The 24,393-nt window shown below is 27.7% G+C and overlaps 1 protein-coding gene and 1 long non-coding RNA gene across 2 annotated transcripts in view; one reads left to right on the forward strand and one right to left on the reverse strand.

The window, feature by feature from the left end:
* Positions 1-1,194: 1,194 nt before the first annotated feature.
* LOC129960547 (uncharacterized) lies at positions 1,195-7,150 on the reverse strand. The gene is made up of 2 exons (XR_008783621.1): positions 7,080-7,150; positions 1,195-6,065 (listed from the first exon to the last, which is right to left on the reverse strand). It is a non-coding gene; the product is annotated as an uncharacterized LOC129960547 (long non-coding RNA).
* Positions 7,151-7,506: 356 nt separating this feature from the next.
* The window catches only part of LOC129960376 (protein neuralized-like), a 30,384-nt gene continuing 13,497 nt past the window's right edge, over positions 7,507-24,393 (forward strand). Inside the window, exons 1-4 of the mRNA XM_056073786.1 lie at positions 7,507-7,961; positions 19,107-19,616; positions 21,352-21,502; positions 22,490-22,776. Coding sequence (XP_055929761.1) covers positions 7,919-7,961; positions 19,107-19,616; positions 21,352-21,502; positions 22,490-22,776 — 991 coding nt within the window. The 5' untranslated portion in view covers positions 7,507-7,918. The remainder of the gene's footprint in view (positions 7,962-19,106; positions 19,617-21,351; positions 21,503-22,489; positions 22,777-24,393) is intronic.

A 24,393-nucleotide genomic window follows, 5' to 3' on the forward strand; every position in this document is an offset into this window, starting at 1 on the left:
TAAAAAAGGTGGAATTAGATCAGGAAATAAGAGAACATTTTAGAATAAAGCAATGAAAATATGGGCTGAATTAAGATAAAACTTAATTAGGATTAAATTAAATTTTAAACTATCATTACACACACAATGACTTTTATTTATATTAAGATATATAAACTTATGGAAGGCAAAGAAGGATGTGGATGAATATGTTGTAAAGAGCTTACAATAATTTATTAAATAATTATATTTAGTGCATTTATTATTCTAATAAATTCATTAGAAATATGTTAAAAATGTAATATTTCCCACTTCAAGATACACCATTTTTTAAAAGATACAATGAACCTTAATCCTCTTTCTTATGATACAGTAGTATTATAAATTCTTTATTATTTTTAAATATGAAGGCAATCAAATGCATAAACAGCTTTTGTTTTTCAACTCTATGGAAGTCGGTGGACAAATTATTTCTTATTAATATATAGATATATATGTAATATAATTTTACAGATGTGTGATGAAAAAGGAGAAACATTTGAAATAAAATTCAATTTATGCACACCACAGGAAGCCCATTTTATACAAGTGGTGAGCAAAAAGATGTATCTGTTTACATTATGACACAAGAGCAAAGTGACAAATTTTCCCCTTTAGTTACTTCACTAAGATATTCTGATAGAGATTTCTTTGGCATATGGCAATTTAGGAAAGAGAATCAGGTATCTTTGAAAGGAATGTGTAAGTATTAGAGATTTTTATTCCTTCCCTTAGAGTGTGGACAGCTACAATGGTCAGCAATGTTTAGAGTGCGTGTTAAAAAGAATTTTTTTTTAAAAAAAAGTTGGATTTGGCTCTGGAAATAAGAGAAAATTTTGGAGTACAGTAATATGGGCTAATTTAAGATAAAAATTAGGAAACTAATTAGAATTTAACTTGAAAGGCAAATATATAGAATTTTTTTTATAAATAACGTGTGTTAGTACTAAGGTTATTTTGAAAACAGACATGCACAATATATAAACAAAGACTACAGAAAGTCATAAAAGACAAGATTTTGAGCTAATAATAAAATATATTAAACATAGAAAAAAAAAGAGCATAACACACACACATACATACAAAAAGTCATTAAAAGTATTTTGTACTGTATCAGACCATGAATAATGGCTAAAATATAACTAGTAAACAAATTATACAACAAAAAACTGAATATAAATGTGAAAGTCTTTTATTAGATAAACAGATGAAGTAGTAGGAAAAGAAAGTCTGCATATACAGTGAGCCATAAAATTGAGTATACACCTCTAAAACTTTTAGACTTCTTCCAATTACAAATTAAATATTGAATTAAAATAGATAATTTTTTTTATCCTAGATACTTTAACCTTTGCTTTACCATCCTATAATAACAAAATTCTATAGTTAACTTATTTATTACGAAAAAAGTTAAGTGATTCGAAGAAAAGATAGAAAACCATGCCACGAAATTGAGTATACACTTCTTATATTTGTAAATTTTGCCGCCACTGTTTTTTAGTTTCAAATTTTTTTAAAGAGTTTCAGGAGTAGCTGCTGCTTATAACACGTGCTATTGCACTTCAACGCTTTTAAATAGTATTTTTTCTCATTAAAATCGTAAAATGAGCTCTCATAGAGAAACTACTGAATCTGAACGTTTATTGGTTGTAAAATGGTTGAAATAGGGCATATCTCTTCGAGAAATCGCTTCGTTGAGTGGTGTAACTCATGGTTGTGTCCAAAAAATACTACAGAAGTATAAAAAAACTGGATCTGTAGCCAATATTTCTGGAAGAGGACGTAAAGAAATACTGAGTACTACAGTGAAGAGGAAGATCATTCACTCAGTAAAGAAAGATCCGAGGGTGAGTGCCTCTAAACTAACTTTATCGATGTCCTCTACAATCCTGAAAAAGATCTCAGATGAAACAATTCGACGTACCCTTCACTAGTATGGGTTTCATGGCCGTACACCAATATGAAAGACACTCATCAAGTATGTGAATAGACAAAAGAGAGTGATTTTCACCAAAGAACATCGTTTAAAGCCTATATCTTTCTGGAACACTGTAATATTTTCTGATGAAAGTAAGTTTAATCTTTACAGAAGCGATGGATGATTTAAAATATGGAGAGACGCTGGGAAAGCACTGGCACCTAAAAACACTATTAAGACAGTCAGGTTCGGAGGTGGATCTGTCCTCGTTTGGGGTTGTATGTCGGCTGGAGAAGTTGGAGAGCTTTCTTTTATTGATGGTATTATGGACAAACATGTATATTTGGGAATTTTAAATGATAACTTGAAAAAAAGGGCCAGTAAGTTGGGGCTTGGGTCAATATTACAGCAGGACAACGACCCCAAGCATACAGTGAAGATTGTGCAGTTATACTTGCTGTACCATTGCAGGAAGCAATTACACACTCCAGCCCAGTCTCCAGACCTAAACGTCATCGAAAATTTGTGGTCGCAATTAGAGAAAGCTGTACATGAGCACGAAATCATAAGCAAGGAAGTTCTCAAGAAGGTTCTGAGAGAAGAATGGGCTAAAATTTCTGTTGAAACCACTAAAACACTAGTAGAATCTATGCCCAGAAGATTACAAGCTGTAATTCAAACAAAAGGTAATGTAACAAAATATTAATTTGTACGTTAAAAGGAAATTAATAAAGGTGTATACTTATTTTTGTGATGTTGTTTTTCCTCTTGTCTCAGATCTTTTATTTTTTTTCGTAAAAAATAAATAAACGTAACAATTTTATTAGTATAGTACGGTAAAGCATAGACTAAAGTATATAAGGTAAAAATTTCAATTATCTTAAAGCAATATTTAATTTGTAATTACAAAAAGTCTCTAAGTTTCTAAGGTGCAATTTCTAATTCAATTTTGTGGCCCACTGTAGTTATACAATACTAACAATAATAAAACACATTTGTGACATTTTAAAAACTGATCTTTCTCTTAAAGAATAAATAATTTATTATATAGCTTATTTGTTCAGATATATTTCAGATTTTTATTTGATGATGATCTATATTATATATATAATGTGAAAAAAAAAATTGTTTTTCATTATGCAGAAGGGGAAAAAAAAAAAAAAAAATCCCACAGTTTTATTAGCTTTACTAATTCCGATAGAATTCTATTATTTTCCTTAATATTCAGCACAAGTTGTTTTAAAATAATAGATTTTGCTAGGAAAGTTAGAGAATTTTAAAATTAAATATTAATGATCAGATATTACCAGTACATTTTTATATAAATATTTGCTTGAATTTTCATTTATCACATTTTAACAGGTATCAAAATAGATGATCTTTTCATACACAATATTAGTATAATATGTCTTGAGTCACATAATCAAACCACAAAAATTTTTTTAAAAATATGTCACAAATTTTATATAAGAAATACTTCCCCACTTCAGTTGAACTTATGTCATTCTGTACATATCCAATTTCAGTAATATTTTGAATACAACAATATAAAAAATGCTAAAATAGATACAAACTGAAAGTTGTTAAAAATTATAATTACACAAATTTTACTTTTATTAATTTGTAGGCTGTGATAAATACATGGATTTCATTTTCTATAGAAATATTCACTTTGTTGACCCTGACCATCTTTTTTTTAAACATGAGATCTAGAAAATTATAAGAATAAAATCCATGAATGTAAAAACTGCATTGCCCACAAGAGAAAAATTACTGCTCATATATTTGCAATTTTAAATAATTTTCTTTTACTTACCTTATGAGGGAAAAATCAAATTAATATTAAGAAATGCAGCTCCTACTAAATACTATTTGATACAGATTTTAATGCATTCAGGCAAGTTGACTGAAATTTAATACAATCTTCTTTTTCAAACCAAACAAAATTTATTTGGATTTTGTTAATCTTCAACCACCGAAAAGTTGTCAAAAGAATATAAAGATAATATTAGTATATAAAACAACATATAAAAAAAATGAGTACATATTATATATAAGCAGTAAAATAAATGCATAAGGATAAAAATATGCCTTTTTAATTTCCAATATTGGCAGTACTTTTTTCTATACATTCTTAAAAAATTATCTCTTTTAAAACTAAATTTTATCTGTCAATTCCCGCAAAATTTCAACTTTAAATTAAAGGGGAAACATTTAAACTGCCATTGATATAAAAACATTTTTTTACTGAAACCAACCATTTTTTTAAAAAATATGAGTGCTGAAAAGAGAATTGTTATGTGTACTACAGAATTTCCATAATTTATGTAATATCTCAAGAATTATTCAACAAAAAATTCTTAAGATTCATCATAAAATTCAGTTTTACTTTCAAAAGGATTTAAATAACAATATTTTATTTTGTTTTGGTCTATAAATATAATTCAAAAAATTATGAAGCCTAAATTTTATATAGTCCTTTGGTTCTAAGGAATCATATTCTGTGAAATATTCTCGACACTTCAACTTTTAAATAAATAAATGAAGGTTTCTATCTTCTGCTATCAAATTTGATTGAATTATGAAGTTTTGAATAGAATAGTTTAGAATAGAATAGTTTAGAACAATCAATATTTTCATAATCTTGGAAAAATCAGTGTTGAGAAACCCTGAACGCAAATTAGGTTACCATCTTCGAAATGGTCAATGAAGTCATCTAAAATCTCCCATTTTTGTTGAATAGTGATATTCAAATATTCATAATTCAGTCAGTTTTAGTGACTGACTTAGTTGATTCAAATATAACTTTTTATTTAAAATATTAGTGTCTGAAAAATATTTTGTTAAACATGATTCACAGAGTAGAGGAGCTAGACAAAAGCTAAACATTCTTCATTTGTTGTCTCAAGTTACATATAATACAATTATTTATTTCATTTAGACTATTCTAATACATTTATTTCTATTAAAAAAGATTAACAAAACAGCCGTTACAGCCCTTGAATTGAAAGGATATATATTAAACAATGTTTGTCTTAAATAAAGCTGATTTATTAAATTAATAGTATATTTATTGAATTAATAGCAAAAGTCATTGAATTTTTTTTTTGCATTTACTTTTTATAAAATATCCTATTTCATATTTATTTCTTTTCATACAGACACATGCTGAAAATTACATCTTTATATATTTAATTTGTATTAACAATTGATTTATATTTTAATTAGACTTTTTGTCAATATGATGGCAACACTTTGATAAAAGCTAATTCCCCCCCCCCATATGCACGTAACGTGCTTGTGCAAGTTAAATTTTATTTTGTATGAAATAAGCTGTTCAAAAATATGATTTGTTAAAACATAGAAATTTAATTTATAGATTAAAACATTAGTATAATTAAAAAGATAATAAAATTCGAAAAAAACAAAACGAGGTGCACATTCTCGATCTCCAAGGTATACATGTGCCAAATTAGGTAACTGTAGGTCAAACGGTCTGGCCTGTCGAGCGTACACACATTGAGCTTTATTATAAACTAGCCATTACCCGCGACTTCGTTTGTGTGGAAATTTTGATGTGTATGTATAAGAACTGACGGTCTGATCAAAATGTAAAATGTTATCAAACCATATCATTATAGTGTTGTTGAAAGCAAAGTCTGATATGATATAATCAAGAAACTTGTAACTGATTGAGAAAGGTCTATGGGAAAATTTCAACATTAATTTATATTCTAATACCATAATGTATACAACATTAAGCCCTGGTTTGGCGCTGGGATTTGTTGATCGTCATTGTAAAAGCCAATTTTAAAGGATATTGCAACCTCTTGAAAAAAAATGACAAGTTGTTTGGAATAACAGGTATGTGGTTAATTAAAACGTCGCCTCCTTTAGCAGCTCCTGTAATAATGGTAGTTTTTATAATATTGCTTCCAAACTCTGATACGAAGCCTTCCTCCAGCCACGATATCTTCTTACAAAGCGTCCTTGTATGTATCACACAACTGGAGGAGGTTTGACAGTTCACAAGTGCTCACTAAAATTGCAAACAGGTCTTCTAGCTACTTCCATAACCCAAGCTTTATAACTTCTCTTCGAAAGATTAGATTTGCGTTTTCTGGGCATTCTGAAAAAGTATCAAATAATAACAAATAAAAAAAATTAAAACTAACCTAAAAAAACGATGCACTTAAAGCTATAAATAAATTTATTAAAAATATATAATAAAAAAATAGAAAATCAAGTCCGTATTTCTCTAAAATCAAATCAAGTCTATTTAATTTATCGATCGAGTTTGAGATAGCTACAAGAGTATAATACACATAATTTTTAAAGTTTTAATTAAAATGAAAATACAATTGTCAACAATCAGAACACATTGCACATGCGTGAATTTTCAACACCAGTTAGGGTAATGCAGATTAGAAATTTTTTATTTCCTTTATTCTGTTTTATTTTAATTTGAAAGTACTTCAGAATGAATCCGAAAGATTAATTAACAATTTTTAATTTTAAATGCTTCAAACACTAAGAAAGTGAACAGAATCATTTGAAATAATCGATCGAAAATATCTTAAGCCTTGCCTCTTCAGCGTGGGCAAGAAAAACAACTGTAGCAATACTCATTTGGCGGCGGGGATATGAAGACTTTTGGCGGGAAAGTTAGTTTTTAATTAATAAAAAATTAACTACTCAATTAACCGGAACAAATAGTAGCCTATGTCCTATTCCAGACTATAATCTATCTCTGTGCCAAATTTCATCCAATTCCGTTCAGCCGTGATTGACTAACAAACATCCATCCAAATTTTCACATTTATATAGTAGTATAGATATATAGAAGAATGCGCCTTTAAGGGGCGTTTATAAGAAAATAGTTTTCTTGCAAAACTTCACACTCAAAGCGTTTTTTCTTTACAGTATCACTCGTGACTGAAAACACTTCAGAAATCTTTATTTTAACTGCATCCATATACATAGTGATTTTATTTTTTATCAAAGCCCTTTCAGCTATTCAAATGGTGTTGGCTAAATTATTTTCAAACTCAGGGGTAAAAGTGAAATTTTATTTACTCTTTATGAAAAGCGTTATTTATTATTAACCAATGCACACAATTTCTATAGAAAAATATTTTCTTACGTTTTTACAGAATATTTACAAACATTTATTAGTAGCAAAAGAATTTTATATGTAAACAAACAACGTTACAGTTACAGGTAATCGAATAGTGCGGCAAACGATATTTATATACATACAGCTTTTTTCATGGGTGTGACAATTTTTACTTCTGGTCTGTCAGTAGTATTCATCTCTGGTATTTGAAATTTTTTTTAGTGTTTGTAGAATAACGATTCAGCAAGTATTCATCATTCCTAATGATTCAAAAGCTGCAGTAAAAAAAAAAAAAAAAAAAAAAAAAACCTGCCATTAAGTTTATATTATTTATAAAATCCTATCTCTCCTTCAGTAGTATTATTCATCAATGATATGTATAATTTTTTGATATTTCTTACAAAATAAAGGTTCATCAAATATTCGTCATCTCTAGAACGCAGGTGGTCGTTCAGGGAAATTTCCAAAAGAAAGATTAAAAGATTCTACTGCTCGAATCTTCTTCCCATACCGTGTAATTAGACCTATAACTTGAGACAGAAAATAATCAAATAGTTCTTGAGATTTTAGTTTCGTTTTTCAAAGCCTCACATTTTCATGCAGAATTACTTGTACGGAGTCATGGTTTGACTGACGGAACCCTGACATGCTTATTGAAGGATATCAGCATCTGAACACTACAGGGAATTGCGTAATTTCATGCACGCGAGACAATTTCCGTTTGGCTCGTGTTTCTTTGTTTTAATAAAATGAAACTGAAACTGAAGTAAATTTCAAATTAACAAGCCTTCGAATCAACGTATCGAATTCTAAGAAAGCTACTTGATGACGTAATTTTGCTGTTCTCTGTTTCTGTAGAGAGCAACATGGGAGCAGAAAACAGTAGTCTCAGCCAAAAAAATCGCACAGGTATATTGAAGTTCTTACATAAAATATCTTGTTTGTATACATGTGAATTTTGACAATTGTTGAAATAGCTGACCGTATTATAACTATCGTTGTTTTTTCATATCTATTGTAAATATTAAAAAAAAATTCTTTCGTATTTGCCGTTTTTTTTAATTAGTTAGTGGAATTTTAATATTAGATTCATTTAATCTTATGAAGTTCATATGTTTGAGGATTTGAATATCAAGTTCTAAAATACATAATTAGATCTTTTCAGTCAGTATATTATTTCTGTTTTTTGCTTTATGTTATTAAACAGATAAAATAGGGATTTGAATCATTATAAGTTATCATTTATTAATTCCAATTGCTCAGTTAATATTAAAAGGAGTGATATATTTTAGATTCACCAAAGAAATTTTTGGAACATTATTTTGGCTTTATACAAAATATATTAACGTCATGTCTATTTATTATGTACAGTTGTATATATTTCGAGATATGTTTTCATATTTTAGATAGTTCTTACTTTCTTAGTTGTGTAACTGTATTGAATATTTTATTGGTGATTTGTTTTGTATGTTTTCAATTTCAATGTCCCATTTATTTATGTATAAAAGCTTTTTGGTTGTATTTCACGATACTACTGAGAAACCTATAAAATCTTATCCTTTATTGTTATTTATTCACAAAGGCAATAATAAATTTTACTTGCATATTTCTTTGTTTGATTTATAAGTAGCATTACAAGAGGCATTTTATACTTCTGTTCTTTCTTTTGTTTCAAATCTGTTTTATTTTTGTACCTCCTGAGTATCTTAAATTTCTAGTCATTTTTCTACTGGTTCACCATATGTTTTTGTAGAACATCCTTGATCCTGTGATTATTTAAGAACACTTTAATAGTACTCTTATTGACAATAAAACAAGAAAGTATCTATACAATTCATAAGCAACCAGATATATTATAAATTATTTTATTTCAGTTAGTATTTCCAGTAATATCTGCAAGTCAATTTTTCTTGATATTGAAGTGTATACTAAGTGAAACTGTTATATACTTAGTTATATGTCATGATTGCCTGCATAATTTTATGAAGAGAGTGTTTTTAGATCATGAAAGTACTAAATTTTGATTTTAGTTTCTGAATTTCTGTATAAGATGTTAAAACCTGTTTAAATAGATTTTTTTTTCAGTATTATTAGCAATAAGAAATGTTTTAATAAAAATACTACATTTAAAAGAGATTTTTAGTAGTTTTGAAGTTTATCCCTTAGGTATCATGTCATATTTATAAAGTTACAAATTAAACTAAAAGCTGAAAATCATAATTTTCATAAAAATAATTTTTTATTATTTAGGAATAAGAAATATAGTTATATTATTTTATACCATACGAAAGGAAGTAAAAGATGATTAGCTAATAATCATCTTTTCTGAGAAAAAGATAAAATTATATTTCTTTTCAATTTAAATCACTTCCAATACTTAGATGCACTGTATTTCGTAATTTGTATATTTTATTGTTAAGCTGAAAATATGAAATAGAAACTTTTCAACCTTGTTTTTCTACTTGTAAAATATTTTATTTGGTTCTAGGTGTTTCCATCTGAAATCTAGAACAACCTTCAGATGGAAACATCTGCAACAGACATGAGAAACATCTGCTACTAGGAAGAGATTATTCAATAAAATATTTTTGATGTGTTTTTACTAAATAATGCATATATGTATTGCAGATATGAGATTTGCAGCATCCATCATTTGAATAATTTTCATATTATCTCTATAAACAATAAGTTAATCTTTATAATGGTTTGAGTCTGAATTACATTTAAGAACTCCAACAACATAACTTTATTTGAATTATTGTTTTATAATTTTGTAAATTTTACATTTATGAGGATACAAGAATTGGTTGATTTAAGCTAAATGTATTTATAACTTTTATTTTATTTCACAGTGACTAATAAAAAGTCTTAGGAATATGCTGATATAAAATTACAATTATAGACTGATAACAACATACAATTTACAGTGAGATAAAATTTAAACATGGTAAATGAGTTAATAGCTTTATTACCACACTGCCATATAGTGACTCTTCCATGATATGTATATATAAACATTACAAATCTAAAAATTTTTAAGTCATAAAATTTTCATATTTTGTGAGGAATTGAGTTCACTGATTGCTTAGTTAAGTGACTTTTCATGTGAAAGTAGTTGCACTTTGCTAAAATATAAGATGAGCTGCAAGAGAGAACTGTTCAGGAGAGCCATTAAGTTTATTTTCAGACAAATCAGAATTGCCTGATAAAAGATGGTCCTGTTTGAGTTTGTTAGCTGTTGTAATAGGTTTTTTGTTATTTTTGTAAATGACAAAATTCTTCATTCTTGATAAAAGTTTATAAGGTCATTAGTATGATTTAAGAGATAATTTTAGACAGCATCCACATGTAAAAATTTAATTTAAAAAATCATTCACATTTTTATAAATGAAAGTAGTCCTTGAAGTATGAGAATAAATCATAGCTGCTGAATATGATTTTTTAATTTCTTTGTGAAACTATTTTACAAAGCTTATGATTCTTGTTGAATGAAAAATTAAATGGTAAAGATTTTTGCCATAAATCATTTTAGTAGAACAGTATTTGAGTGCTTTTTTGCAGATAGTAAGCAAATCACTGGATATTAAAGATATCGAGTGCATTGATGTATGGTGTATAATAGTAATTTTGTCATTCGTGTGTTGTCGTGTCTATGTGCACCATTATGATAGACCACAGTGTGGAACATATTCTGATGTTAATTTTGTAAAAGAGAAACATACCATTTGTAACTGTGAACTCTATTGAGATCTGAAGAGGAACTCTAAACCATTATATTGTACTTGAGCAAATGTTTTTACTTGGATGTTTACTAATGACATAGCTTCAGATCACCATGAAAATCTTATCAACTTAAAAATTTAGCTTTTGATCCCTTGTAGTTTATAATTTTTTAGATATAGTTTTTGAAAGTAAGATGTTTGTCAAATGTACTTCAAGATGGTATTGTTATTCCTTGGAATATATATATATATATATATATATATATATATATTTGAAAAGTGCATTTGGGAGAAATGTTCTTTTTCCATGAGAAGATTGCTTGGTATTTGCTAATATTTATTTGAATCTTCCATTCAATAAGAAATTTGTCTATTAATGTTAGGTGTTGGGAGTGTTTCGGTGATAAAATTGAAACCTTGATTGCTGCAGAATATGACTATCATCATCAAAAAGATTAATTTTGAGGCCTTGAGATATTGTTGATGCAAATATTAATTTGGATCCCTTTACAACTCTTGTATGGATATTCTTTAGCATGGGTAAAGAATTTTTGACTCTTACATGAACTATTTGTTGGATAGGTAGAAAGAAAGGAGTTTAATAATTCCATTAGAAATTTTCATATCAATAATTTTGTAGATAAGTCCATTTATCCTAGCTCAGACAAATGCTTTGGCATTATCTAAGAAAACAGTACTAGTATCTTGCCAATTGCAAAAATCTTGTGGGATGTCATCTTGAAAAGTTGTTTGACAGTTGATAAGTTTTTCCTGGAAAGGAGAGATCTGAACTTCACTGGGATTATTTTGTCTATTCCAGTCTGGTTAGGATGGAGACTTATTTATTGGTTGATAAGTATCAATTTGATTTGGTTTTTTTCCAGGCTTATTGCATATAGGAAAGACTTTTGCAGTTTTTCATGAATTTGAGAATTGCTTACAGAGTACTAATGATTTCACTAAGGCAGAAAATTTATTTGATAAGTTTTTTAAAAATTGCCTGTAGGTTATTGAAGTAGATGATAAAGAACCTTGACATTTTATTGATAAAAGTGTTAATATATTTGATGCAAGAAACAGCTTAAAATACCTTATTCTATTTCCATTAATATATGTAACATTTACGGTTAATTGAGCAGTGAGGGTAAGATAATTTACTTGCTTTTATAGAGAGCTTTTTTTTTTTTTTTTTTTTTTTTTTTTTTTGTGAAAAAGCATAAATTATGAGTTAATAATAAGTTAAAATAGTAAATTTAGCATCACTGCATTAATAATGAAAGTACCCAATAACTCTCAGTCATATGCACTTTATTTTTTTATGCTGCTGTGCTGGAGAGAAAAGAAACCTTGAAATTTTTCCAAGGATCACCATTATGCTTTTGGATACAAACAACAATTGGTTTATCTGATGTATTGATCATCAAAATTATTGCAGTGTAAGGATCAGGCTATAAATAAGTAGTTTAAAACCATTAATGTGTTTTTTTAAAACTTACTTAAATTCTTTATTTCAGTTAAATGGAGTTTTATCATTTTTTTTGTTGTTGTTTTTCCCTGTCAAAAAAGGTGTTTATTTTAAAAATTGGAAAAAATTTAGCATTCCCAAAGAAATATTTTAGGCTCAGAGAATATTTTAGGGATTGGAAAATTTATAGTAGCATTGATTTTTTTCAGGCAGTGGGATTGTACTATTTTAATCATATTCCTTATGTATTATTAATCATATAACCAAAAAGTGTTAATTGCTCAGCACCAAGAACACATCTTGTATGATTTAAGGCTATACAATAGCATAAAAATGACAAATATATATATTTTTTTCAATGGCCCATGTAGTTTAGGAAATTTACTCCGAAGTTTTAGATCGGATATCTTAATAATTTTAAAGATATTTTATATTTTCTAAGTTTTCTCAGTCTCAAAATTTGATACTTAAGGGTTTGTGGTTAAGTTGTTTTTTTATTTTGAAGCATTTTTCCTTTTTTAAGATTAATTATTTAAAATATTTTTGAATTAATAAATTCCTTGGATTAAATAATTAATTTCAAATTTCACAAATCATATATAATATAATGTTTTGCATTCTTTTTGAGTCCTTATTGCTATCTAAGTAATCTTTTTAAAAATGACTTTTCAAAACCAATATTAGTTTAACAAATTGTTTTTTCATTTTTTTTTTTTTATTTAAAAGTTTTGCTGCATCAAATAATAGTATTGTGGAATATTGAAAACTTAAGCAGTTTGGTTACAAATTTACCGTTCAGCTCTTACTGTAGTGAATCTTTAACATTACCGGGCAATTTCAGAATATAATTTTGGAATTTTAAGAAACATTTCAGGATATTAAGTGCCTTTCAAACCAGTTCCTCATCTAAATATTTAGCTAATTTTACTGATTATGCAAAAACTGAATTGAAAATGAAAGCAAATCAGTGTAATATAAAGTCATACAATAAAAAAAAACATACTAGTTAAATTACACTGACTTAAAATGAAAGAAAAATGGTTAATTCTAATCTGTGTTAACATTAATTTGTATAGATGTGTACAAAATTTTAATGAAAATATTAATGTAGGTTAAGCAATCTGTTATTATCTTAACCAGTGTCATCGATATTGTAGAAAATATTTTTTTAATATAAAAAATGATATTTTAAATATAAAAAGAATATGTTCATCCATATTGAGTTCAAATAGTGCTCTAGCCCATTTTATAGCTTGGAAATACATATTAAAAAATTAGAGCTCTACAAGTATTTTGTCTTTGGAAATTTTAAATGTAATTTTCTGGCTTTCATTTTTGTTGATGTAAGTATTTTGATTCCGAAGGCATTTCCCCCCCCTCCCCCAAAGATGAATCTTGGAAAATTTATATAGATTCTTTCAGGTATATGTATTGTAAGAATTAGTATAGATTCAGAACTAAAAGTCTTAGTTAAAAAAAAAAAATATGTCAATATTTTTAATTTCCATTTTTTTACAAGTTTAATTATAAATATAAAAATTTAACAACAAAGCAGATTCTTAATTTCACACCATTTTTTGTTATAAAAAATCACTTGGGGGAAAAAGGATTAAAATATTAATTATATAAAAATTAATATTAATAATATGAAAATTAATAATATAAAACTTCTAAAAATTTAATTTTTTAAATTTAAAATATTTGCTACTAAATTGTCTTTTATTTATGGGAAGCAATTTAATAATATATTTAGAAAAGGAGTTCTCAATTACTTTAGTATTACTGTATTAAAAAAAAGTTTTTTAAAGTGGTCTGTGTTACTTTAGAACTCAAATTCTTGTAATCATTCAGAATTTTTTTTTTGCATGTTCTAAATACTTTTCCCAATGAAGATGATGTAAGTAGAAGATTAGTGGTGATTCGAAGTGAGCAGTGGACTGTAGTTTTGCTTAAATTTCTTTATTTATACTATATACACACCTTTTGCGGTGAGTAGATCATATAATACATGGTTGATTGCGGTTGGCTTTGTTAAGCCTTACAAACTGAAGTTTACAGCTTCTGCGGGGGCTGGGGAGCCGATGCGGGTCAACGTTCTAATGAACCCCGGAAAGACTCGACCGGAAGGGTGGATAAAGGGGTTGCCGTAATTTTAAGATTGCCAAATTTGGCGTTAAGCTACATTCGCGTGAACAATTAGTATATGGGGAAAAAAAAATGTAAAAATGAATTGCAATAGCCATTAAATGCTGCCTTGTATGAGCAGTATTGCACAAAAATTTATGTGAAATTGAAATAAGCCAAAGGAACAATTAAAGCAGTTTTATGCTTATCTTCCTCATTCAGTGAGACTTGTTGATAAACATGTTTAAAATCGGATGTAATGAAAATAATAGTTTCAGGTATTGTCTGAGCATTTAGAAATCTGTAGTCGCTGCTTGATATCTAAGAATCATTAGTTCGTTTTCCTATGACTAAGAGACTTGCCCAGTAACTAGTAGGACTACAAATTTCACTGTAAATTAAAGTTCGAAATTCCTTTTTAGCTGCACCAAGTTAATGTGGAGCTAAACATCATATTTAGTATCCACAACAGGACCTTTAGTCCTAATTATATGCAAAATATTATGGAATTGAACAATGGGTCAGCATCGCTGTTCATTATTTTCAGAAATATTGTTATGATCATGAATTAAATCATAAAATTCATGAGTGGTTTTAAATAATTTATTGAAGGTGTTGTGTGGATAAATGTTACAATATAATTATATTGTTAGTTCATCTTTAAAATTTAAGTATCATAGTTTTAATTAGTAGTAATTCCTTAATGAGTCACAGAAATGGAGATCTAAAATGGACCAAGGAACATTGGAGGCAATAAATGTCCAAAGAAAAACACAGGGAATTTAAAAATGGACTGAAGAAACAGGGAAATGCAGAGAAATGTGAAAATTTTCATAAAACCCGGGAAAATACAGGGAATTTTCAATTTCTTAATTATTTTTTTTCCCCATCTAAAAAATGCCGATCTCTATAAAGGTTGCAAGAATAAAAGATTGTTGTCATAAACTTTCAAAAACGCGACAATACTACTCGCAATAATGTAATGCGGAAACTCGCCCCCCTTTTTTGTTTCATAGATCAGCCCAGTTTCAATTTGCGAGCCAGTTCATTTTCCATAAGTTTCCCGAATTGCAGCTGAGGAGCACGTGCAAGACTTCTGTAACTGCGTGAAAGAATAGAATACATTTTTCTTGTGGGTTTCAATCGCAGATGCATCGTGGTGGTATTTAGTCTACCGTACTTGAGTTTATTGAATAGTTTTAATATTTGAGAAACTGTAATCTTATTCAGAGTAGATTACAAAATTTTTTTAAACAATGGACTGCTCAATATCGTTATTTAATATGAATTTGTCGGATTTAAAAAAAAGAAAAATCAATCCTGATTTTGCTGAATGGGTTCGAGGAGTTCCGCAAAATCCATTTGTTGCATACTGCTCGCTTTGTAAAAATAAGCTTAAGAAAAATGGAAAAACAAGCATTTACTAGTCTTGACTAAAAAGGAAAACATACATGACTGCCTGTTCAAAAGAGTCATCATTGACGTTGAATTAAAAGGAATACAGGAGAAGATGACGTGTCAAGTCTGTAAACCTCAACTTGAATTTCTGAAAATAAATCGCTTACGAACTTTTTAGTTAAAGTATAGTCATTTAAAGCTGAATTTTTATGGGGATGAAACTTGCTGCATCACATTTATTCTTTAATGCATTCAGTGATGTATCAAAAAATTTTTCGCTAATGTTCACTGAAAGCGAAATAGCTAAAAAATGTACGTTAGGCTGTACAAAAATGTCGTACCTTATTTGTTAAGGATTAGAACTATGAAATTAATGGCTGAAAAATCTTCAAAAATTGATGCCTAAACACATGAATTTGCAAAAATTAATAGATAAATAAAAAGTAATCTTGCTTTGTAATGTTTTATTGTTAAGTAATTATTAAATTATTTGTATCCTGATAACAAAAATGTTTATTTTATTTCACCTGAGTCCTTAATTTTGTGTGGCTTGCAGTTAAAGAGCATGAGAGGTGATATACCCTCCCTCCCCTTAATATATTTTTGTCTTTCGAAATTCTAGATAATAAATAAAGAGAAATTGTTTTTTTTTAAATGTAAATATAAACCTTCTTTAAATATGTTATTATTTCAAATAATGTTAAGTTGCTTCTTCTTCCCACTCCTTAAAATCATATTGCATTATAACTGGCACATGGGTTCTATTTGCGCATTTCCTCTTATCTTGGATATACATACTGGAAAAAAACAGGGCATTTTTTTTTTTTTTTTTTTTTTTTTTAAGAATTGAGTGGCAATCTTGTTAAACATCTTAAGAGATAGCTTTTGCATTCTACATAATAATTTTTGCGTCATTAGCTGCTAACAAATTTAATAAAGATTTTGGTTTGCAGCATTCTGCAGATGAGAGAGGAATAATAAATTCCAATTGCTGTATCTTCTGGAAAGCTCAAGACTTGTTGATTTCACCTGAATAATAAGTCAATTATTTTGGCCATTCTGCTTGTATCTGAATGATATAACTTTTTTTAACATTATGTGAAAATAAAAGTGATATTTGAATAATTGATTATCATGATTTACAGTGCAATCATTAGATTTACTTCTTCAAACCATTATTTTGGCAAAGGTGTGACTTCTAATATATTTTCTGTGAAACTTGAGTGATTTGAAGCTGTTAATTGGAGATGAAGGCACTGGCAATGATAGATTCCAATTGATAAGCTTTTATTTAGTTTTACATGCCTAATTCTGTTGTTATGTCCAACATTTCACCAGTTTTAATAGCAAATGTGTAACCTGTCACTTGAAATATCAAAATTGATTGTATTGGCAAGCATTGTAACCATAATTACAGAAGTTGATTACCAGTACATTTTCCATTAATTCTCGCATCTGATGCAAAAACATAGATAACATTTATTATCTCATTCTATAACTTGTAAAAATTTCTTAAGCCAGTGCTCTTGAGGATCAGTGAAAATATTAATCAAATATTGCTTTTATATATTGTGCTTATCAGTTTTTGGAGAAGAAGTAATGACTTGTGATTGAATTTCGTTTTGTATGAGGCAGGGGTAATATGATAAATAAATCCTGCACAATTCTGCTTGTGATGAGTTGCGATTCAAACTGTAAGAACCATTTTGTTGGATTGTCTTTCCTAAATGGAGGCATTTTCATTGCTGTGTATGACATTTTCAAGTGCCAATTAAACTTAAAGTCTAGTTAATTGCCAGTATTGCTTAGCATGCATTTGCTAAGCATTACTGGCAATCTGACTTGCTCGGCCATGCATTTTTGCAAAATTATGTTTATATTATTATAGTATATATGAATAATAAGGAAAGCCTGTATGGTAATAATTACAGATTATGGTAATAATACAGAATAAATACATAATAATAATTGCAGAATATGGTATTAATCTGTAATTATTACCAACATTATATGAGCCCCCTATTGCCTCTCTTTGAAACTTTTAGGTTAAATATTTTCCATACTCTTCTTTTTTTATTCTTGTAAAATTTTGGTACTTTTAACTTGTTGTATTTATAGCAAAGTGGCAGTAAGGAAGTACAAAAGTAATTTTTTTTAAAGTGCTGGTATTTATAATATTTTTGTTGTTGGTATTTGAAACAAATAAATCTTAATCTATTTGCATCTATTAAAAAAGAAGCATCTCTCCTCTCATGTAGTAATATTTTATAATTGAATTCATCAAATAATTTAAAAATGTGATAATTTGAGTTTTATTATTGTATATTATTATGACTTATTGAGTACTAATTTTATATATCTCTGTATTTATTCTATTTTTTATTTTGTTTATAGTATACCTAAATTTTGCAAAATTTTGGAATGCTGTACGATACTGGTATTTTTTATTTTTAAAAACTGTGTTTAATTGTTTAGTTTTCTTTATATAGTTTATGAAGTGGCTACTGTGTGGTGTTATCTTCTCAAGTCAGAAATATTTGAAAATATGTCATATGTTTAGAAATACTTTTAAGCTTTTGAACATTTTGTTAAAAAGTACTTTGAATTTCTATGAAAAAAAAAGTTGAGAGATATAAGGTCTACTGTGTGTGAACATTCAAAACCAGCTAGCTTTCTGATTGCCAATTTCCAGTTTGGGCAGATTTGGAGAGAAAGCTGCATAGAAAGATCTTTCCAAAAGCGTTTTCTCAGTTTTCACAATATGAACAGTCATTAAAAGTTTTTTTTTTTTTTTTTTTTTTTTTTTTTTTTATATAAGGATATTACATTTTTTAGTCTACAGATAGTCTTTATCTTTAGTAGATATTCAAATGATAGCGAAAAAGAAACAATATTTGTATCTTATCTATCATACATGCACAAACTGCTCCATGATAATAAGTCATTAATTAACCTAAAACGTCACAGATTTTTCAGTGATATCTTAAGATAATTAGTGACTGACATCTGAAGATATAGGTAATTAATGATGAAAGGAATGGGGTAAAGAGAGTCCAATATATTAATTTAAATAAATAACAAAAAACAAAGCAGTGTAAGTATTTATTTAAATGTTTGTCCTGACTTGTACATTATATCAAATGGGGTAAAAGAGTGTGGTTTATAGATTGCTCAATCTTTGTTTTACTTTATAATCAAGGAGAAATAGGAAATGTTTTAGCAAACAGGGAAATATTTATTAAGAATTCATTGCTTTCATGTTTGCCAAATTTAGTGTATATAATTTTGTTAATTTTATTGCTTAATTTGGTTATTAATATGTGCTAAAATTTTCCTTTGTTTCAGTGTCTCTGTATGATGACAGGATGACTGTTACAATAAGAAATAACTATGACCCGCTTCATTTTCATCAAGTGCATGGTGAAAATATTAAGTTATTTAAAAATGGAGTAGTTGCATGTAGGTCCGAAGGATTTTGCAAAGGCATAGCTTTCAGTAGTCGTCCTGTAATGGTTGGTGAGCCTATTTGTATTAAGTTTCTAGAAATATCTACAAACTGGAGTGGAGCTTTAAGAATAGGATTCACAATGAATGATCCCATGACCATGAAATCAAAACTTCCAAGGTATGCATGCCCAGATCTAACTTCTATACAAGGTAACTGGGCCAAAGCTATAGCTGAAAGAATGGCTAAAAAGGATTCAAAACTTTATTACTATGTAGACCCTAATGGTGATGTCCACTATGGCCTTAATGATGTTGAACATGGTGTATTTTTTGGTGGAGTCAATACTTCAGGCAAATTGTGGGCTGTACTTGATATCTATGGAAATACTGTTGCTGTTGAGTTTGCAAGTAAGTAATTTTTGTATATTATAAAGATTAAAAATTGTTTATGGTTCATTTTTGATTCTTGCCATTCTAAGTTGCAGTGTATCTTGAATTAATTACCAGAAACTTTTTAATTTTATCTTTGCATCTTTTAATTGTATCATCACTTTTAGAGCAGAGTACCACTTCAATAATTTAAAAAAGTCTTAAATTCTACCTTCAGTTGCTACCAATGTCAAAACTATACATTTCATATTTTTGTGAGTTCCATTTCAAAAGATAGTTATATTACAAAAATATAAGTGTGATTGAAGTAGGACTTTTAAATATATCTGGATATGAAGGATTCTTGAATTCAGTGTTGCGTAATCTTGGTATTATAAAATGTTAATAGATGAAGAAACCTTTTAAGCATGGTTCTTTCATTCATAATTCTAGAGTATAATATTAAAATCTGAATTACTTCTTATACATTTTGAAAGAAAGATTCTGTAATTATAAATCTTTCTTCTGAATCTATAGTTGTAGAGAAACTGATTATTCTTGAAAGCCTAGTTGAGGGAAGGCGACATGTGAGTTTTTGGTGCTTTGTAGAATAGGGAAGAAAGCCAAGGATGCCTTTCAGATGACTTTTTGTTGATAGACTGAAATCAAAATTTGATATAAAATTGCAATTTTAGAAGATCACAAATCGAATTTCCGGTGTCTAAGTCATTGTTGTATTAAGCTATCATGTGAATGTACAGACATATGGACTGGCAAACCATTGATGTATTTTGTTTGATATTTTATACATATTTATATTTTTGATGCTAAAACTGTGTACCAAATTTTGTTCTTTTAACTATTTCCATTTTGTAGTTATTACATTCACTTGCTCACAGACAAACTTCCTAAGCCTGAATTTTCTTAGAAATTTTATAGACCCCCATAACAAATTTCAACTTTCTATCTGAAAATACAAGTTGTAGTGTTCACAGATATAATTCCCAAAACAGCATTTTGTTGAATCTTTGCTTTTAATCCTCCTTCAGTTTGAAAAACTCAGATTTTTTGTCAATTTCTCTTTGTATAGGAGAAAACAAATGCATGCATTTTTTTTTTTTTGTTCTGTATGAAAATAATGTAACAAAAATTATTATGTTAAAATTGACTTATCATTAAATTATTATTCTAAATGTTTAGAAATAAATGGAAAATCAAAAAAATGTCTTTTGAATTATTTCAAAGTTATAAGCTCTACTGCTAAATAATCAAAGGTGTATGCTCAAAATAACAGTTTAATGGAGCAAATTTTATAATAATTGGCTTAACATTTATCATTTATTATGTGATTTTTTTTAGTAATGTGTATTTGCAAATTATTGTTTAATCAATTTAGATTGACAGAAATTAACTTATTGGTATTAGAATTGTGTTTCAGGCATGTTTAAGGAAACACTATTGTTTCTCTTATCAAAATTTTCTAAATTTGATTTCTTGAAAAATGTTTGTAAATTTTATTCACTAATTAATAATATTTATTAGAACTTGGAAGTTCTGTTTATAAAAACACAAATTGATTATCAGTTTTTATTGTAAGTCATTAGCTTAGGAATGATTATGCCTTATAGTAATTTGCTGTTCATATTTGAATGCTTCAAATGATTTAATAATTACACCATATATTTTCCTTTGTTTTTTAATTATTGATTATAAATGCTAACAGAATAAAAGGGTTCAAAAAATTAGTTTAAATATTTTCTCCCTCTTATTTCAGATCCATTTGCTTTGAAACCAGAATGTGGAATTGATGCTTCACAGAATATGAGCTTAGTACCAAAAAATAAAGATGCCTTGACTATTAGTGAACTGAAGCATTTGTCTTTCCATTATGTTCATGGAAAGAATGTTTCCTTAAAAGTAAATAGGTAATTATTTTTTATTTTACTTTGATTTACATTTTTTTTTCACTGTAAAATGTTAAGGTTATTTCAAATTTCAGTTATCTTAGAGAATGCAAGAATTTTGTTTGCAAAATTTATTTATGCTATAAACAAAAATTATTGACCTGGAGTTGATGAATCTTCAAAAAATTAATATAGCAATTGAGTTTGTTAAAAAAAGAAATTTTGGGAAATGGACTTAAATTTACATATTTAAGAATGATGCCAGAGAAATATTTTTTGTTTTAAAAATTGTTGTGATTAAGGAATGAGCTGGTCAATTATTTTACTGTAATTGTAACTTAATAGGATGCTGCTACTAATTAGATGGACGATAGAGGGTATTGCTGCAAATTAAGTTCCAAGATAATGTTAAAGTTAGAGGAAAAATATTAGAACAATTAACACAATCTATAAAAGCAATTTACATTTTGCTATAATTAGTTCTAAAGTTATTTGCCAGATAATTGTTAGAAGCCAACACATTTTTTCTTACATAAATAAGTAAAAGTAATATTAAAATAAATTCTTGAATTTTTTTTAAAATGTACATAAAATGGCAGTACACCAAAAAATATCTCAAGCTTTCAACAAATAATTCAATACTTCAACATATAATTTATTTTATTCATGACAACAATATATGTGATGTTTCCCGGTTGCCCATAGCATCCATTATATATTAAGAAATTCTGCTGATCCCGTGTGCCTTAGGCACTAGCCACTCTATTCAAACATTGAAAGTTGGAGGTGCTTGCCATCATGTGATTCATTTGTGTGCTATTTAAAAATTAAAACAATTTATATTAGAACTAAGCTGAATTAATTGTTCTTAAAACCCATCGCAGCAATTACTTAAGTGTTATAATATTAAAGTTTTAAGTCTTCTTTATATGCACTGTATGTTAAATTGCTAGAAGTCAAATACTTTTTAATTTTAATTAGTGTTAATATTTTCTTTTATATTTTCAGGACTGTAGCTTCACGTAAATGTGGCGTTAACAGTCTAGCTTATGTGTTTACAGAATGCTCAATGAAATTAGAAGAGAAAATATATATAAAAATATCTCGAACTAACTCCAAATATAATGGGAATTTATTATATGGAATTACTTCTTGTAATCCTTCTTCTTTAAACATTCATGTCCTTCCTGAAAATACCGATGATTTGTTGGATCGACCAGAATACTGGGTTGTAAGAAATGATACTAATTCTTATGAAGCTGGAGATGTCATTGTTTATAGCATTAGTACTGAAGGTAATGCCTCCATATTCATTCATATGAAATTCTTTCATGTGTTTAAACTTTTTATTTTCCTTTTGATTTAATGTCTTCCTTATTTTAATTCTTATTTTCTGTTTCATTAAAATTGCCCAACTATCATGAGTGCTAGATTAGTTCATAATTAAAATTGAGTAATTTTTCATGACAATATTTTTTCACAGGCATTATGTTTTGTTATCTTACTAAGTTAATTTTAAAATCAAGAGACCTAAAAATGTCAAATTTTCGTACTAATATGATCTGTTATTAAATGGTATCTTCTTATTAACATGATCTGTTATGAAATGATGCCTTCTTGTTTCTCTCTCTCTTGAGCACATAATACCTCTATGTCCCTGTGCTTTGATTCTTTGTATCTCTAACAGTGACCTATCTTGCGTCTATATAGTAGAATACATATAAAAAATTATATGAATACTATGTATTTTATCTCCAATGGATTGATTGTAATTAATAATTAATGCCAATTAAAATTCATAACAATATGTGAAAATTATGCATTACATTATATCTGTTTTATTTTAGATATTTTCTTGTTATTTATTTATTTATTTATATGGACCAGGAAATAGAAGACATTGCTTTTGTTCAAGTCACATCTAAACTCTCTGATAATTTTCTATGCAGAGTATTAAATATTAAAATTGTTACTATATTACATTAGTAAAAGAAATATATATACATATATTTTTTTGAAGCTAGTGTGTGATAATTCATGATTACTTGATAATTGTTTAAGTGTTTATTAATGTTATTGGCTTTAAAATAAAATTAGTTCATGCTGTTTCAAATATTTAGCAATTTGAAAACAAAATGCTTGATTTCTATCTATTTATCTGGAATTAAATGTAAATTTGTTGGAACTTGTGGGGGGAGCTTTAAAGTTAATTTTATGTTTTTATTATAATCTTAATTTATTCAGGAAAGGTCAAATCATAACTTCATGTTTTAATTGATATTAAGGTAATAATTTGCATTATTTCTGAAAGGAATTGATATTAAGCAATGTTTGAGGTTTTTTCGCACATTAAAGTAAGATTTATTCCCGTTAAAAATAATTATTGAGTTGTTCAGAAAGTCTCCTCCGATTTTTAATACAAATTAAGAAGGAAAATTTTTATTCTGTAATTCATTTTATTCAATAATATGACTTTTTTATGTAATAATGATTTGCCATTTTTTTTGTGGAAGTTTTGTTTTCCCACTCTTAGAAAATTCTTATTTTATAGTTAAACTTCTCAAAATACTGTCTGTAATCCTCCATTGTGTTGATATATTTTCCATTTAGTGAATTTCATAAAGAATAGTAGAGATGAGGTATGTTAGTATGAAGGTATCTAGTCAGAACTATATGGAGGATGAGGTAAGACATTCTACCAAGTTTCTATAGTTTTCACTGGGTGTTCGAAAGTGCATGAGTCTATGGCTAATGAGTAAAAGACAACGCTTTTATGACTGGCGCCATTTTTGGATGTTGCTGATCAATGTTTTGTTTAAAATTTTTCGTCTGACTGTGGAATTAATATTTTGTTTAGATAAGCAACAGCTCATAATGTATACAATGCCCCCTCCAATCCTACCAGGAACAGA

Source organism: Argiope bruennichi, chromosome X2 (assembly GCF_947563725.1).
Source record: "Argiope bruennichi chromosome X2, qqArgBrue1.1, whole genome shotgun sequence".
NCBI lineage: Eukaryota > Metazoa > Arthropoda > Arachnida > Araneae > Araneidae > Argiope > Argiope bruennichi.